Genomic DNA, 16,564 nt, shown 5'->3' on the forward strand with positions numbered 1-16,564 from the left:
TGGCTCTTCAAGTCATCAGCAGTGCTCGGCGACATGATCTCTCATGGAGGTGTAGATGACGGAAATGGATAACAGAAAGGATCAAAGCAGCGACAACTGTGAGTATTTTAACGATACCTGACAATGATGCGGCTCACCTGGCACGGAATCCTACAGAAATGTTGTCTGCGCAGCGAACCTGGGGGCGCTGTTATACGCTGCTACGATGGGTGAGTCAGGCTGCATGAGCACCATCGTGTCCTGCAAGGAGCACGACCACAGTAAACACGATATTTACGACATTTGCGAGACAAATGAAGGTAGCGAGGTGAGCATGAAAGCTCTAGCAACCCGACTTCCTTCATCATTCTTGGTTATAGACCGCGTTACAAATGTACTGTCAAGCGTACAAACAGGCTCCTGTTGGTCAAGCTCACGCACTCCTGCGCAAAGATCGACGTCCAGACTCTATCCTCAACATTCTCACTGACTATATCCCACAAATTACACCAGAGCAAAACTCGAAGGATCCTGCCTGTGTGTTTTGCCTGGCGGAATTCTCCCGCCTTTTATCCCGTTTACGAGGAGTGCGATGAGAGAAGATGCTCACTGCCTCCCCCTCTCATTCCGCCGTCTCTCTCTTTCTATGGTGCTGCTTTTGCAATTTCCTCCATCTAATTCCAGCACTGCATCGTTCAGCTGCAGCTGCTTCCCGCCATCGCCTTCGTCGTGTGCGACCGCCGCCAACCGCTGCTAGAGAACCTTGAATCTGGGGGACACTGAAATTGGTAGAAGGAGGAGGATAGACGGATGCATATACAGGCTCGCCATATCCGCCGCCCACTCTCACCTTCGTAGACATTATAAATTTTGTGTGCTTCCAATCACTTTGAACTTTGTTACATGGCGGGTATGTTAATATTCATCTTCTCATTGAATGTGCATTTCGATGTACATTCGCCTTCTTAGAAATTTAAAATGGGAAATTCCAACGTGTTGTGCGAAACGGCGAACTGCCGAATTGCCGAAATTTCCAGATCCGAGATTTTTTGTTTGGATCGGACATTTGACAGCATATACCAGGGTCCTAACCCGGCGTAGCTTTTTTCATCTCTTGTACCAAAGTCTTCTACAGGTACATAACTCAGCGTAATCCTCGCTCACCAAATCACCATGACCCCAGACTTCCCGCCTTTGAAGAATGACCTCTTACTTCGTGCTGCGCGAGGTGAGTTGCTCGAGTTACTCATGAACGTACAGAATCGCCTTGATTTCGTCATTAGGTGAGGTGACTGAGAGAGCACCTGTTTGGGTCATGCGACAAGCTGGTCGTTATCTCCCTGGTATAAACCTCGCGTTCATGTCATCCCTCACAATCTAATCCTCGTTCTCCATTGTCCAAAGAATTCCGTAAAGTGCGCGAATCTCATGAATTTTTCGAAGTATGTCGAAGCCCAGAGCTCGCCTCAGAGGTCACTTTACAACCTATCGAGCGGTACACCGGGCTCCTGGATGCATCCATAATTTTCAGTGATATCCTCGTTATCCCACAGGCGATGGGAATGGAGGTTCAGATGAATCCAGGCCCTTATTTCCCTCATCCTCTCGACACTCCCACAGACGTCGAAAAGCTGGCATCTGTGGTCGATGTTGATAAGGAACTCAACTATGTCTTTCAAGCCATCACAAGGACAAGGAAATGTTTGGGTGGTGAGGTTCCCTTGATTGGGTTCTGCGGGGCGCCATGGACACTTTTCGGATACATGATTGAGGGTGGGGGAAGTAAAACGTACCAAAAGGCTAAAACCTGGATTTTCAAATATCCAGAGGAGTCTAAAGCGTTGCTTGCGAAAATCGCGGATGTCTGTGTTGATTTTTTGGTCGGTCAAGTCAAGGCTGGAGCGCAGGTCTGTACAATATTGCTGATCATAAATTATCCCATTGATTTCCCCCATATAAGCTTCTTCAAGTCTTCGATTCTACGGCGGGGGAGTTGTCGCCACACGATTTTTCCATTTTTTCATTTCCAACTCTGAAATATATTTCTACAAATGTCCGACGCCGGCTGGTGGAGGAGAACCTGCCAGCAACACCTATGACACTTTTCGCAAAGGGCGCCAATCATGCTCTTGGGCTTCTCGCGGAACATTCTGGGTACGATGTCCTTGGACTGGATTGGTGTATAGACCCTGTCGAAGCTCGTCGCATCGTCGGAAAAAAGGTAGCCTTACAAGGCAACATGGATCCCAATGTTCTGTACGGCGGGCGAGACGCTATTGAAAGTGCGGTCCAGCGGATGTGTCAAGGCTTCCAAGCTGGGGAAGGCGGGTGGATCGCCAATTTGGGACACGGAATCACTCCAGGCGTTGATCCAGAAGATTTGAAATGGTTCTTCGAATGCGTACACAAATATTCGTCTCGTTCTTGATAATTGGGCACATATCTTCGATTACATGTAGATATTGGAATAAACTGTCAACAACCAGGAGTCCAGCGAACAATCCTAAAGGTCAGACGTAGAATGAATTGGAAGATGATAACTGGTATAAATAGAGAAGACAGGATAGAAAGCTATGGCAAGTTAGGGGAATGGGGAGATTGCATATGACATGATGAGAGAGAAGGTGTAACTCTTTCCGGGTAGATATCAGGGGAAATGATCCCAAGTGGCCGAAGATTTTGAAAAATCACATCAGTCGAAAGCATAGATAGTGGGATATCAGGCAACAACGTCTGCGGAGCTGAAGCTACTTCGTCTTCGCCGTACGCTTCTCAGTCCGGGACGTGTCGATTTGGACGCTGGAACCACGACAGCGGCCGTGTTGGTCGCTACCCAAGCATCAGAGCTGAGAGTTCCACTCCGTTTGAAACTATTCACATTCACCACTTCGCTAAGTGACGACACGTGGTGCGGTTTCTTCGAGGGAATTAACGTGGGTAATCGTGAAGGTGGTGTTGGGGATGGCGGGGCACGGGTCGTTCGCGGTTGCGTTTGTTGGGAAGCCGCCGCTGCAACGGCTTTTGCGGCCGAGGTCGTCCGTGTCGTCGCCAATCTGGGGATCTTATTAGGTCCTTGGCGTGAGGATTTGGCTGGGGAAGAAGGCGGCGGAGCCATTCCCGTCTTGCGAATGTTCGCTGCGCCTGCCGTTGACCTTGTAACACGAGCAGGACGTTGCTCTGAGGAAGTGACCCCTCGTGGTCCAGGTGGTTTTACTTTCCGAGCGGTAGGGATGAATTTTAGATCTGGGAGTATGTCTTCTGAGTCTTCTTCGTCGGAATCTTGAGCCACACGTTTGGCGGGAGTTTTACGGGGCTGTCCAGGAGGAGCAATCGCCTTAGCTTTAGCAGCAGCAGTGGCTATATGTCGACCGGGAGTCACTGGAGGTAGAGTGGTAAGGGAGTTGGTAGGTGTCGTCTGTATGGCGTCCATTTCGTCGTCTGTCTCTGCTGGAGGCGTCACTGGCGCGACGGGGGCCGCAGAGGGCACCGCACAGGTTGCTTGTGCTTTCCGGCATTCGTCCACTGCAGCCCACTTAGCCCATTCCAATTGTTTTAGATACATGTATTGCTGCTGAGGGCCCACAACGCTGCCAGGTCTTATGATGCGCATGAACGCGATCGCTTCATTGGCTGTGAATCCATACTTCCAGATCATATACGCTCCTATAAGCGTGCCTGTCCTGCCTAGACCCGCTTTGCACTACAAGTTGAAGGATCAGAATTTTTTTGTTTGTATAAGGGAGAGGGCGTACGTGTACGGCCACCACGCCGCCAGCCTCGATGACCCGATCAGCCACATCAATGAAGGTTCGGACAATTTCGTCCGTAGGATTCGTGCCATCGTCGAAATAAAGTTCCATATGATCGATCCCGCGATCCAAAAATGTATTTCGGTCGTAAAGTTCCGTGTTTAAACGAACAACAAGTTTGATGTTCCGTTTTTCGAAATAGTCGAGGCAATTTAGGAAAGGTGTTGGAAGTTTGCGTTGAAGGGCTAAGTTGTTGCTATTTGAGGAAGAAGAGTCAGCACCAGCACCTGATAAATTCGTTTTCCCTTCTTTGGCCTCCTTGTCCCGCTTGATCCAATTGGTATCCACTGGCGAAGCAAAGGCGATGAAATGCGGCGTTAACCAATTCCAGTCGCCATTTTCCACCTTCTCATAAAATTCATAATCCTCCACACTAAACTCATTCATGTCGCAAAGACCGTTTTGCATTGCTTTCCACATTCCCCAAAGGCAATCTTGAATATTCAAATTGAAGTCGGATGGCCCCCGCCCCGCATCTCGGAATGGCATAAACTCCATCTCCGCAATGGGATGAAAAGCTTCCCACGGGGCTCGACGCTGTACGATCATCTTTACGGCGAGTTCAGTGAAAACAAAGTCATCAGCCGAACAAATCGCATACCGAGTAAAGAGCCATCAATAAAGCAGCGTTCGCTTTTCGTCTCGGGTCGTCTGAGGAGTAAAGAACGAGTCGGTATGAAGCCAGATCTTTATCCTATATCACGTAGGGCACAACACGTGTAAGTGGCACGGGGGTAGAACATGCAACAATCGTGTCGCACCTCGAGAAGTTCGTGAATTAGGATACATGCTTTGTATACCATGGCAATGTTCAGTGGGCCCCAGTCCTGAAAGAACGATAGATACAGCAGCTGGTCGTCGATTGTGAAATAATAGTATGATGCACTGTCGTCTGGTGAAACCGAAGGGCCGTCTCTTGCTCGCCCACGTAGGCGCGGCTGATTTCCAGGTTCTGCGGCTATACGATTGAGTGCTTGCGGATTGGGAGGGGGGTGGGGGAACGTTGTGAAGTAGAGTCTGTAAAACAGCGATTGAACATGTGTAGCTCTCGAGATGGTGGCATAATGGAAAAAACGACAAACCTGTCGCTAAAACAGCACAATGGCTCAGACTTTGGAGCCATACCGGCGATGCTGCGCGTCGGGGGGAGGGAAAAGGGGGGAACAAGGAGGAGCAAGAGCTTGGAGAACAAAACAGCACGCTGCTTGAACACGCTTACCACGTGAGGCTCCTGTTTGGTTGTATTGTTCTGCACCAAGAAATGTTCAGAGTCGTGACATGGCCCCCTGGACAGCCCTGGAACAGAGTGGAATCCATCAGAAAATCTCCAGAGGCTAGCTGCCAAGATTGGGCCAACATATGTATGAGATAAGATGAGATAGTTATCCTACCGCGAGCGCAAACCCGCTCATCTGCATTTAATATTACAGGAGCGCTGTAGCGTTATTGTGGCGGAATTGGAGAGTTTTAAGTATTACAGTCATCCACCCCTTAATGATACACCACCCAACACTTTTGACTAGCAAATATCTCGCTCAATACTACACCGACTTTTACGAAACAAGTTGTAACAAGTAGTACAAACTCATATCTACCACCATACATAATTTGGATGCAATTGAGGCAGAATTGGCAAAGCTGTGGAGCATACAAAATGGACTGTTTTTCGGAAATAGCCAAATACAGTCACACCCCTCAATGATACACCCACAATCTTAGTTTTTCTCTGTGAAATGTGGGTCAAACATTCTGAAATTTGGTATGGTCATAGAAGGGCATTTATCTGAGAATTTCATGTAGTTTTTGTAGAGAAAGGTTGTGCTCAAATCTGTTGAAGCTAATTTCTCATTTTGGGTGTATCATTAGCAGGTGGATGACTGTATGTATATCCAGAACGTAATAAGTACTAGCCAAATTCAATTCTGATAAAAATTATAGAAATCAAAAAAGTTGGTCAGCGGTTTGAGGCTGCGTGAATGAAGAACATAAAACTTACAAAGTACAAATTCAAGCAGTTTTGGAGATTCCAAGGAAGCAGTGGATACTAACTGGACAGATTCCAAAATCGCTTGTTTACCTCTATTGTTTTGTCGCGTCCATCAGGCGGCCAAGTCGCGAAAGTCAACGATTGCTTGATCAACGCCTACCGTGCTCACCACGCTAAAAGTCATATAAGACGCGAAGCACCAAGAAGCAACCGGTATTCCGTCATAGTGCTATACGGAACCTTGTAACGGCCATGCCTGATGCACAAATTTTCAAGGTTGGCGATTCACCAGTCCCCAATTCAACCTAATAATTCCTCTTCGTCTATAGGCTACCTATAGCGGTATACCCGTATATGAGATGTGAGCTTTGTTCAGCGCGATATACAAAGAATATTCGGTGAATTGACACGTGCAGGATGTGCAAAAGCGTCGCGGTGATGAGGCGGCGTTCCGATTCGTGGTTAAACGCGACGCAGATATTGAAGGTAGCTGGATTCGACAAACCACAGCGGACCCGTGTCTTGGAACGCGAAGTCCAAAAGGGTGAGCACGAAAAGGTGCAAGGAGGATATGGAAAGTACCAGGGTATGTGTCTTAGTCTCCCATCACTGCTGTATTTACAAAGGACTGCGCGTGTAGGCACATGGATTCCTCTCGAACGCGGTCTTGGCCTTGCGAAGCAATATAATTGTGAACATCTATTGCGACCCATCATTGAATTTCAGCCTGCTGCTAAGAGCCCGCCTCTGGCTCCGAAACACCTCGTCGCGACCACAGCAAGTCGCCCCACTCGCAGAGCTCCTGTGGCAGACCTCGCTACGGTCGTGGTTAACACGAGGTCATCTCGTAAACAACCTATAGATCCCATTGAGGATGAATCTGATCATGACACCTTGTCAATTCGTGGATCGGAGGATGGTTCGATGACTCCTTCACCATCAGAGGCGTCCTCTAGCTCGCGTACGCCCTCCCCTATTCGCAGCCCCAGACCTTCACATGGATTTAATGGTATTGATGATGCTCACCATCCCTTGAACACCAGTCAAAGTAATCATCGTCGCTCTGTCGACGATCATTATGACGAGCTGTCTGGAGATGACAGCCCAAGGTTGAACGGTACCTCCGATGCCAGGTCATACGGGGACCAGGTCCTGGAGTACTTCATTTCGGACACAAATCAAATTCCACCTGTCCTCATTTCACCGCCTCAAGACTTCGACCCAAATATGGCCATTGACGATGATGGCCACACTTCTTTGCACTGGGCTTGCGCCATGGGACGTATCCGGATTGTGAAACTGCTTCTGACGGCCGGCGCCGACATTTTCAAGGTTAACAAAGCTGGGCAGACGCCTCTAATGCGAAGCGTTATGTTCGCAAACAACTATGATGTTCGCAAATTTCCGGAATTGTATGAGTTGATGCATCGTTCTACGCTCAACATCGACAACTACAACCGCACAGTTTTTCATCACGTCGTTGACGTCGCCATGTCAAAAGGAAAAACGCATGCTGCGCGATATTACATGGAAACAATTCTCACTCGACTCGCAGATTACCCGAAGGAACTCGCGGATGTTATCAACTTTCAAGACGAAGACGGTGAAACAGCTTTAACTATGGCTGCCCGGTGTCGCAGTAAACGTTTGGTAAAAATTCTCATTGATCATGGCGCGGATCCCAAGATTGTGAATCACGACGGCAAGAGCACCGAGGACTACATTCTGGAAGACGAGCGTTTTCGCTCTTCGCCTATTCCGCCATCCCGTGTAACGAATCTGTCATTCCGCAATGCACAAGTTGCATTTCCACCTTCCAATGCCTTATCCAACTACTCCTTCGCTCCCGCCAACGGCGACAGACCGCCTCTTCACCATTCCATCGCTGGTCAGAAGGCCAGCACGCGTTGCGTGAATGACATCGCGACCATGTTGGATAGTTTAGCCGCCTCCTTTGATCAGGAGCTCCGAGACAAGGAGCGGGACATGACGCAAGCACAGGCATTGCTCAGTAACATACAAGCAGAGATTCTAGAGAGTCAGCGAGCAGTGGGGCATTTAAAAGCACAAGCCGAAGGCTTGTCACAGGCCAAACAACACCTGCAAGATCTTGAGAACGGCCTAATTGACAAGATGGGTCGAAGATACCGTTTAGGTTGGGAGAAGTGGGTGAAGGGCGAAGAAATCAGGGAGAAAATCATCCGTGACGGGGAAAACGGGGAATTAAGTATGACGTCGACTACCGCAATATACCAGGTTGAGGATGAAGTCGAAGCGGGCGCGCCAGCGGATGGTGAAAAAACCAAAGGAAAACAGAAAGCATCCATCCAGACGGAGGATATATCGGATTTGATCGCTCTTCACGCAGATATACCTACGGACCCTGATCAGCTCCGGCAGTTATGCCAAAGTTTACGAGAGGACGTTACTCAGCACCGGCAACGGAGAAAATTCATGTTTGAGGAAATGGTTACCTTCCAGGCGGAGGCGGGGACCAGTGGACGAATGAGTGAGTATAGGCGACTAATTGGAGCAGGCTGTGGCGGTGTTCCCCCTTCTGAGGTTGATCAAGTGCTTGGGATGTTACTCGAGGTAAACAACAACGTTTGTGTATTCTAGATCTAATATTCGTTGTCTACAGACTCTTGAATCGGAGGAGCCAAGTTCTTCATCGACGGCTTGGGGTGTCTCTAAATCTCAGCAACCTCTTTGATGGACGTTTCGTTTTCAGGTCTTTTCATGCCAGGTTAATTATTGCTCTCTTCTCTTTTGTGTTAGGTGTATTTCTACTGTTTTGCCAATATGTATCCATGCTGCCTTAGTGGTGACCTCCGACACGATATATTACGGTGTATGCTCCTTACTTTATATAATTTCTGCATCGTAAAAAAATATAAATATCCTGCCAGCATTTAATCACGTGACATATATTTTCCACTACAACCTCCTACCTCTTGCCTCCTCTCGTAGAGGCTGTATGCAAAGCTGAACCCAGTTCTTGACTCCCTTCAGCTAGGCGATGTCTCTCAGATACTTCACCCGGAAAACGGTATTAACAGCGACAACAACAAACCCATGGCAAACGAACTTCAATCATCTCCTTCCCATTCCGAAACTCTGGTTGAAACGTTCAAGTATTAGAGACCCCAAGATTAAATCAGTACGTCCCAAGGATCGTATAAAGTACTGGAACATTATCCCTGGTGATCAAATTCGCCTGCGTGGCGACAAGTCAAAAAATATTCACGAAGTGCTGAGCATAAATCGAATGAGCAGCAGGGTGTTCGTCAAGGGTGCTGCGCAGGTATGCTTCTCGAACATATTTTAGTCCCTTCTCTGACGCCACTATCTGCCACAGGCCAATACAGACGCGGATAAGCCACCGCCAACCAAAAACTACCATTATGCCAAGTGTCAACTTTTAGTTGGAAACTATGAGTTTCCAACAGGAGATGGCGTTTTAGAACCTAAGGTTCTCCCGTACGTATGCTCGCTGTTCTTTGAAATTTTCTGACATCCCTATGCTAGGGTGTTCGCTCAACGAGTTGGAACGTCCCATCCAACATGGGACCGGTTACGGAAGCGCTATGTATGGCAGAGATTCGCTGTCAGCACGGTTCCTGTGATACCTTACGCTGAATCGAAAAGGATTGAGATTCCTTGGCCAAAGCCAGAGAAGAGGAGTTTGCCAGAGCGTAAGCAATACAGCCCATCTTTTCAGCTACAAGCATTAAAGCATTTTTTCCCCAGCCGCAAATTATGACACGACCCGTGAGGAGGTCGTCAAAGTCACATACAAATTGCCGACATTCCAACAATCTTTAAGAGCTCCAATCCCTCGCCCTGCGACTGAGGACGAGTTCCTTGCCACGCTCTACAACCCACACCTAACCGCTCTCAATGACTCTGAGCCCGTTGAAGTTTACCTTGCTCAAGAACTTTCTAACCCTCATTCACGTGCCAAGAAACTAATGAGGTGGAAGATTCGCCAGGCTAATGACAAGGCATTGTTGGATGAAATTATGGCCGATGAACTGAAACACCTGAATGGTCGTAGCCCGAGGGACGCAAAGGCAGAAGCAGCGTTCAGATGGCGAGAATTATTGAAAGCAAAGAAGGACGATGAGCGGAAGAGAAGATGGAAGGATATGGCGCAGGAGTCGACGATGAAGAGGAAAGCGATGAGGAAGGAGAAGAAGGAAGCTAGACTTCAACGTCGCCTCACGGAGCTGGTTCTGTCGGATTCCTCAAATCAAGTTATCCCAGAAATAATTAATTAATTAATCGATAGCCTGTCTACTCACCTTCTGGTCCAATTCTGGTCTGACTTGAGATGTCGTTGCAACGAGCAGAATCTCCACAAACCTCGTATCATCCACTTCCTCATGACTCTGATTCACGCACTTCCATCGACGATTTAGCCACTGAGCAGCTTGTTCTGCATCCACCTTCACCATTAGTCGATGCTCGTGTCAGATGGATACACTTCATCATGGGATGCGCCGTCCTCCTTCCATGGAATGGTACGGACTTTGTCCTTCACCGCCGTCAAATGCCTCACATCTATATACATAGTCATCATCACGGCAACCCCCTTTTTTCTATCGCGATTGGTGGGCTCCCCAATTAAATCGACATTTGCTTCATACCTCTCCACGTCTTTCAATGCGGCAAACTTTATTTTCTTGGCCCATGCGACAGCAACGACCAAACATGTCAGTCCAATACTCAATATACGACCATTCACATAATCAATGTGCATAGACTATTCCATCACGTCAAATTCGCATTGCAATAATCTGGCTCATTGTCCTTACCTCCTTATTGACGTTCAGCACGTTCATAGTACCCTCTTCTGGAGTGTTCACCGTTTTCGTTCTTTTCAACGGCGCAGCCCAGGCTACAGCTGGCGCATATCTCCAGACCTCCGTCATTGCCGTGGCCTCTCTCTTTGGACCTCCAGCCGTCCAAGCAATGATGTCCGGTCAAGCTGCAGTGGCAGTGGCAGTGAGCGGGGTACAGGTTCTTAGTGCCGCAGCTTCTGTTCATGGGAGGCCTTCCACATATGTCAGCGATGGTTCGCCTGAGGAGAGATCTGCCTTCATTTTTCTTTTGCTGTCAACGATCTTCCTTATTTTCAGCGCGATGACATATGGCTGGTTGGTGAAAACGCCAGTTTATGCTCGTGTTGCAGCCCCCCTCGAGCAACTGCCTAGAAAGATCTTGGACGAGGATGCAAACTCCAGCGAACGAATAGGGTTGGTATCCAGCAGGCGGACTGGCTTGTCCGATGAAAAGGCCGACGCTATACGAGTGGCCAAGGCTAATGTTATTTATGAAGTGGCGGTTGCCTATGTTTTCGTGATTACGTTGGTAAGCCTTACCTTGCCAGCGTTCATTATGATTTTTCTTAACGTCGTCTTGCAGGCGGTTTATCCTGCCATCACAACGTCCATTCAATCAACCAATCCAGACATTCACCCCCTGCTGTTCAGCTCTATCCATTTTTTGGTCTTCAATATAGGTGACTTTTTGGGCCGATACATTTGCTCGTACCCAATCTTTCTAATATGGTCGGCGAAACGTCTCCTAACGCTATCAGTGGCCCGCACACTCTTCATTCCAGTCTTTCTCATGTGCAATGTCCAGAGACCATCTATCGTACCATCCCCCCCAGTCATTAGCTCCAATTTCTTTTACATGGCGATTCTCTTTGCCTTTGGTTGGTCGAATGGCTATGTCTCAAGTTTATGTATGATGTCCGCACCATCCTTAGAACACAACCCCAGGCTCAGAGGTCGGGTAGAAGATGTGGATATCGCTGCCACTATCGCGAGTTTTTGTCTGGTTGGGGGTTTAGCGCTTGGGAGTATTGCTAGCTTTGCTGTTCGCGCCGCTATCTGTAATTGTAATCCATTTACGACTCATTAATCAATGGAATGTTTGGTTGTTAAATCTTTTCTTCAAAAATATATTCCACGTAGTTGATACAATGTTAAAAAAACACAATAGATTAGATAGTATAAGTACATCCATGCACCGTACCATTGAGGATGACCCATGGATCCGAGATGTATGAATACAACGACCCCACGAGCTTTTGATGGCACTCGACCAGGTGGTGATAGCATAGTCAGAGTCAAAGCAAAGTTCAACGTGTCGATAGCATCGGTTGCCAGACACCGTAGGACACTTCCTCAAGGTGATGAAGCACAACACGATCCCAAACGACGGGGATGACGTTGGCCTACTGCATTTGAGTGCACAGCGACAATCTCACTTAACGCTGACCTACCTGAAGGTAATGAACACACGCCCGAGACACACGCCTCGCGAGAGTCTGCAGGTTTACACGCCCATCGTGCCCATCCAAGGGGATCTCGTACGTTAGAGATACGTATCCGTGCCACTGCAAGGATATACATTTGTTAGAGGAAATCATCAAAGTTCAAAATCGAGCATGCCTTGATCTTCAGATGTATCCTCCTTCGACCGTCTGAATGCAGATCGTGGAAGGTGTATGCATCATTGCCTGACAGGCGTACATGGGCCTGCGCTTCATCCAGACCAATTCCCGAAGTGGGCGACCCCTTTGGCTTGAACTTGATGCTAATTGAACTCCCTCGGCGGTAGGGGTCAATCGCAGGGGGTCGGGCGACGAATGACACTGCGGAATGACGGCGGTGCCGCGGCATGAGCATCGGGGTAGGAGCATGGTGACCGATGGATAATCGACGCTCGTCTGGGTAACAAGAATCATGGATCCCTATATCGTCATAAGCTGTTCACCACGCACCCCTCTAATTGAGCATTAAACTGAGGAAGGGAGATGCGGAACGCTTACCTGAAGAGCCTGCAAGACGATGGTTCACAGGTACTATCGCGTTGCTAGAGGGAGCGTATGCCTGATATGCGGGTTGGGGATACTGGCAGCTAGTTTAACAGGGGTGTGAAGATGGGATAAGGGTTTTGACTCACTTCTCCGTGAGATGAAGCCACTCCGTCAGGGTAGAAAGACCCTGAGTGAGAGTACGGACTGCCACCGTAAACCATAGATGGCCGATGAGAAAGTGGCCGCCCATAGCTCTGGAAACCATCGAAAGCTGGACTGAAAGCCATGTAAAATCTTGACGCTATGAACTTGGAGATGGAGGACGATAGGGAGTGAAGAAAGGCTCAATCCTATCTACTTGCTTTACTTATACTGTAAGCCAAAAGCGGCAACAACGAGGAGAACCTGCGTTTTGAGGATATAGATCGAGATAGGAATAAAATCCAATCGGGCCTCCGGATGTGGAATCAAGCAAAATTTGGCCAGATCGTGTCTGTCTTGACTGCGGCAGGCCGTCGAACCGCCGAAAGTATACCACTTCCATAGAGCGCAGCTCATGATAGGCCGTCAAAGCAAGGGTCCAGCCAGCTTGTAGGTCAAGAAAGAAGCAAGAAGATGACATCCAGATGACAATTTAACATCCTGCAGCCGTTTCTGCTAATGTTTACTTTGGTGTCTTCACAAGATAACCGCCGCATAGCAGCCCAGACGGGTGCGTAACGTTCCGGAAATGAGGATGTTGTAGCACATCAATCCTCATGTTTAGCATGAGACGAACGTCTATCCCCTCTGTCTCCGCTTGGAGCAATGTTGTCATTTATGTCAATCAACAACGAAGTACAACGCGTACACAACAAAGGTCACGTGTCGGTTACTGTCAGTCCTCCTTCTTTCCTACTTGCCCTACTTATACTTAGCTTGCCTACAGCCTCTACTGTTTCAACCGACAGTACTGTAGGCGAATCCTTATACGTGGTGACGGTGTCTGATTTTGCATAGGTTCACCCAGGACATCAGAGGCGATGTTATCACCGCATCCGATCGACGTCCCGCAGGTACCGGATCCATCTACTTATGAATGAAGTCTCCCAAAGCAAGCCAATCGTATCCGTGTCTTATTTTGAAGAGATGAGGATGGCGTTCATATATTATGAATGCGGAACACAAGGCAAGTTTGTTGACTTTGTAAGCTTAAGCCTGTTGAGCAAGCTATTTATCGCGTTGGTTGTGATGCCGAGGAAACTCCCGTTGTCATTCGCGGTAGGGAACAGTCGTGAGTCATCCTCCTGACGGGGGCTCGTCGACTCAAGGCTTACGGGTGTTAATGGCGTAAAATGTAGATATGGAAAGCAACTCGTCCATGTCGTGAGCCTATAGTCATGGAAGGTGCCCATGTCATGACAGGTCATACGGTATATGTGGCAAGCACTTCTAGTGTTCTTGAATCACACACGCGGCCTTCATGATTGTTGGAGGTTCTAGCGCTATCCATCAGTATCCAATTCCTATCTGAATACTTCCTCTAGATTTGCCATCGATAATCTGGTCAAAGTGCGGACCTTTTCTACACTTTTCTTGATTAGGCCTCACTCGGCCCTTATCTATGATTTCTTGTTGTGACCGCCGATACATCCGCGCTGCTAGCGCCTGGAGGATGCAATGTTTTCCCGTTCAATGTCCTCAACGTCGGATGTTTTCGCGGTCCCCAGGAACCACGCTTAATGTCCAGATCATATTGTCTGAAAGCAAGGTGGGGATTTTTTGGACGTTCGAATTTACGTTCTGCAAAAATTGAAGGCGCCGCTAAGACTAAGGACAGCCAAAGGTTATTTCCCTATCTACGTCCTCAAAAACATGACAGGTTATGTAAAATGGGTGTTCCTTTCAAATGCCCTATAGGAAGCAGCATTTTTTCTCCTCGTTATCAGATGGAGTTTGCTCATGCGTCTTAGCAGGAGCTGCAAGTCATCGGGTGATTGGCTCAACGTTTTTCAGACCCAGATACTGAGAGGCGAGGTGAACATCGGAAGGGCAAACCCTGCCCCGGCGTAGAGGCCAAACCCATGATTTTGTTGGCATCTTCAATAAGACTGCTTGCAATCTCAATGGTGTCGCTATAAGAACCATGGAGCAGAATCGGAGGAGAGCTTTGCACAAGAGTGAGTTCTGATGTAGACCCGAGACCCGACCGTCGCTCAGGTTGTCTAGCTCTTTCATTGCAAGCAGCACCGAGTGGGTTCGTGGATGAACTACCCGTCAACGCGGAAATAGGTCCGATTAGCATCTGCCAGACCAACTTGCAGTGTTTCAGATCAGACAAACGTTTCGTTGATCGAATAGATGTTCATAGAACGTTGTGGATAAACCTGACGAGCTTGTTATAGCTTGATCCGGATATTCCCCCAGACGAAATGCAAAGTGGGCCTTGAATTAGAAATTTACTGTTCTGGGGGCTGTCATACGTAGGAAACGAAAGGCGTGGATGACTACACCCCTTCATACCAGTGCATGGAGGTTTTAATGCTCATACATAGCTCCGACAATCACTGTGAGGAAGACGGTGTCATGAGTTGCAAACAGACCTGTTCCTCAGCGCTCAGCCACGAAACATCGGTGATTGCTGTTGCTTTCACCGTTCAGTGAACAGTAACTTGGTGACGTCATTTAAATGCATAGAATATGTGACTGCGAGAATTTCTACTAAAACTTCACAATTTGGAAATGGGCAGCTCTCGGTTACAGCTTCTTGATGCTGCGCAAAGTTTTTGCGATACTTTTGCGCAGAAGGAGGATATCGACACCATATTATCGCATTTCTCCAAAACACAGGAAGTCTCCGCTATCGAGTACGGGGAGCCTTCGCTGGCATCTTTCTTGGGTCGGCCCTTCCTGGGAGCAACACAGATCAAAGAATACTTCCTGATCATCAATTCCCTCCTTTCGTACGAGAGACTGACATTCTCGGAGTTCTTGGTGGACACCGAAACCAGTCGCGTTGCATTGAAAGGAAAGGGAGAATTTACCTGGTTAGGGACTCAGAAAAGTTGGGAAGAAGTTTTCACCTACACGTTGGATTTCGACGATGAGCTGAAGGTTGTCCGGTACCAAGTATGGGCTGATACTGGATCGGCATACTTGGCGAGAGTTGGTCAATTAGACCAAGTGCGCGAGGTCAGTTTTCTTCAAGCATGTGTAGCAATCCAAATTGACGTGTTTCTGTCAAAACATCTATTTTGCTTCACCTGTGAACCCCACCTATTTGGTCCTATTAGACAGGAACAAGATATGCTTGTTCCTGTCTAGTTCGATCAAAGATGGCTTTTGTAACGCTCTGGGCAATAACTACCAGTAGTGCGTAGGGACTTTATAATAAATTCTTACCTGTGCTCACCGGCAACCATGAATACCAGTCACCGGTGTTTGGCACTTGGCGGCATTGCGCTCCTGCCCATAAAGGGTTCGATGCCATCACGAAGAACCCTTACTCACCGTTGTTGATGGCAACGCGTCGAGCTCGTCGTGCGCAACGCCGACAACGTGTATCCCCCCCAATAATCATCTGTTCCCCTCGCTTTCTTTTGCATTACATAGGTATTATTAGGTAGATAGTAATGCATATGTTTTACTTAGTCCTCCTGGCTACGGGGGCCGTCACCACTCATATCAAGTACACTAAAGCAGGCACCAAGAACCTCAATCTCCTCATCCTCACCAGCCTGCTCCTCATCCAGCTCCTCTTCTAAATCCACTTCATGACTGGGGGTGGTACCTGTAGGGGGAAGGGCCGGGGTCTGAGGCTCCCCTGTTGCATCTGGCTCCTCTGATGTGGTAGAAGCCTCTGCAACATGAGTGCCAAATCCAATGGGACCAGTATAACCATCCAGGAGATAGATCTTCTCCAAGATCTTCAGGTGGTGAGCATTGAAACGGCCCCGTTCCATCCGATGAAGTTTGAGC

The 16,564-nt window shown here is 48.2% G+C and overlaps 9 protein-coding genes across 9 annotated transcripts; 7 read left to right on the forward strand and 2 right to left on the reverse strand.

The window, feature by feature from the left end:
- Nucleotides 1-30: 30 nt before the first annotated feature.
- On the forward strand, nucleotides 31-575 carry LACBIDRAFT_309644 (uncharacterized protein; the record flags this gene model as incomplete). Its single annotated transcript, XM_001886924.1, has 3 exons — nucleotides 31-98; nucleotides 157-307; nucleotides 360-575. Exons 2-3 carry the CDS (start codon nucleotides 206-208, stop codon nucleotides 573-575), a joined length of 318 nt encoding a protein of 105 aa, XP_001886959.1. The 5' UTR covers nucleotides 31-98; nucleotides 157-205.
- A 577-nt stretch (nucleotides 576-1,152) lies between these two features.
- LACBIDRAFT_191778 (uncharacterized protein) lies at nucleotides 1,153-2,933 on the forward strand (the record flags this gene model as incomplete). Its single annotated transcript, XM_001886925.1, has 4 exons — nucleotides 1,153-1,207; nucleotides 1,263-1,322; nucleotides 1,384-1,886; nucleotides 1,940-2,933. 4 exons carry the CDS (start codon nucleotides 1,153-1,155, stop codon nucleotides 2,405-2,407), a joined length of 1,086 nt encoding a protein of 361 aa, XP_001886960.1. The 3' UTR covers nucleotides 2,408-2,933.
- A 575-nt stretch (nucleotides 2,934-3,508) lies between these two features.
- On the reverse strand, nucleotides 3,509-4,687 carry LACBIDRAFT_239321 (uncharacterized protein; the record flags this gene model as incomplete). Its single annotated transcript, XM_001887006.1, has 5 exons — nucleotides 3,509-3,679; nucleotides 3,732-3,973; nucleotides 4,016-4,337; nucleotides 4,390-4,482; nucleotides 4,550-4,687. Coding segments are annotated over 5 exons (966 nt in total), but the record flags the coding sequence as incomplete, so codon positions are not given.
- Nucleotides 4,688-6,027: 1,340 nt separating this feature from the next.
- LACBIDRAFT_191754 (uncharacterized protein) lies at nucleotides 6,028-8,634 on the forward strand (the record flags this gene model as incomplete). The annotated part of the gene is given in 9 exon segments (XM_001886926.1): nucleotides 6,028-6,051; nucleotides 6,105-6,136; nucleotides 6,192-6,361; nucleotides 6,416-6,622; nucleotides 6,638-6,784; nucleotides 6,872-7,167; nucleotides 7,195-7,543; nucleotides 7,577-8,043; nucleotides 8,107-8,634. The coding sequence occupies 9 exon segments, from the start codon at nucleotides 6,028-6,030 to the stop codon at nucleotides 8,392-8,394; spliced, it is 1,980 nt and encodes a 659-aa protein (XP_001886961.1). The 3' UTR covers nucleotides 8,395-8,634.
- Nucleotides 8,635-8,794: 160 nt separating this feature from the next.
- LACBIDRAFT_309649 (uncharacterized protein) lies at nucleotides 8,795-10,055 on the forward strand (the record flags this gene model as incomplete). Its single annotated transcript, XM_001886927.1, has 4 exons — nucleotides 8,795-9,079; nucleotides 9,134-9,255; nucleotides 9,304-9,470; nucleotides 9,526-10,055. The coding sequence occupies 4 exons, from the start codon at nucleotides 8,795-8,797 to the stop codon at nucleotides 10,053-10,055; spliced, it is 1,104 nt and encodes a 367-aa protein (XP_001886962.1).
- Nucleotides 10,056-10,108: 53 nt separating this feature from the next.
- On the forward strand, nucleotides 10,109-11,706 carry LACBIDRAFT_309650 (uncharacterized protein; the record flags this gene model as incomplete). The annotated part of the gene is made up of 4 exons (XM_001886928.1): nucleotides 10,109-10,298; nucleotides 10,351-10,490; nucleotides 10,540-11,148; nucleotides 11,203-11,706. 4 exons carry the CDS (start codon nucleotides 10,109-10,111, stop codon nucleotides 11,704-11,706), a joined length of 1,443 nt encoding a protein of 480 aa, XP_001886963.1.
- A 220-nt stretch (nucleotides 11,707-11,926) lies between these two features.
- On the reverse strand, nucleotides 11,927-12,894 carry LACBIDRAFT_309651 (uncharacterized protein; the record flags this gene model as incomplete). Its single annotated transcript, XM_001887007.1, has 5 exons — nucleotides 11,927-12,022; nucleotides 12,071-12,184; nucleotides 12,240-12,556; nucleotides 12,620-12,701; nucleotides 12,754-12,894. 5 exons carry the CDS (start codon nucleotides 12,892-12,894, stop codon nucleotides 11,927-11,929), a joined length of 750 nt encoding a protein of 249 aa, XP_001887042.1.
- Nucleotides 12,895-14,106: 1,212 nt separating this feature from the next.
- LACBIDRAFT_309652 (uncharacterized protein) lies at nucleotides 14,107-15,313 on the forward strand. Its single transcript, XM_001886929.1, has 5 exons — nucleotides 14,107-14,158; nucleotides 14,252-14,357; nucleotides 14,416-14,509; nucleotides 14,563-14,766; nucleotides 14,816-15,313. Exons 2-4 carry the CDS (start codon nucleotides 14,262-14,264, stop codon nucleotides 14,613-14,615), a joined length of 243 nt encoding a protein of 80 aa, XP_001886964.1. The 5' UTR covers nucleotides 14,107-14,158; nucleotides 14,252-14,261; the 3' UTR covers nucleotides 14,616-14,766; nucleotides 14,816-15,313.
- Nucleotides 15,314-15,337: 24 nt separating this feature from the next.
- On the forward strand, nucleotides 15,338-15,763 carry LACBIDRAFT_164021 (uncharacterized protein; the record flags this gene model as incomplete). The annotated part of the gene is made up of 1 exon (XM_001886930.1): nucleotides 15,338-15,763. A coding segment is annotated over one exon (426 nt), but the record flags the coding sequence as incomplete, so codon positions are not given.
- Between the last annotated feature and the right edge of the window lie 801 nt (nucleotides 15,764-16,564).

This window comes from Laccaria bicolor, genomic scaffold (assembly GCF_000143565.1).
Source record: "Laccaria bicolor S238N-H82 LACBIscaffold_41 genomic scaffold, whole genome shotgun sequence".
In the NCBI taxonomy this organism is placed as follows: domain Eukaryota; kingdom Fungi; phylum Basidiomycota; class Agaricomycetes; order Agaricales; family Hydnangiaceae; genus Laccaria; species Laccaria bicolor.

Coding starts and splice junctions, on each gene's coding strand:
- LACBIDRAFT_309652 (XM_001886929.1), top strand. CDS start 14,262: ATGCAATGTTTTCCCGTTCAATGTCCTCAACGTCGGATGTTTTCGCGG. Junction 14,358..14,415: donor TCATATTGTCTGAAAGCAAG/GTGGGGATTTTT, acceptor GGCGCCGCTAAG/ACTAAGGACAGCCAAAGGTT. Junction 14,510..14,562: donor TTTCAAATGCCCTATAGGAA/GCAGCATTTTTT, acceptor GCGTCTTAGCAG/GAGCTGCAAGTCATCGGGTG.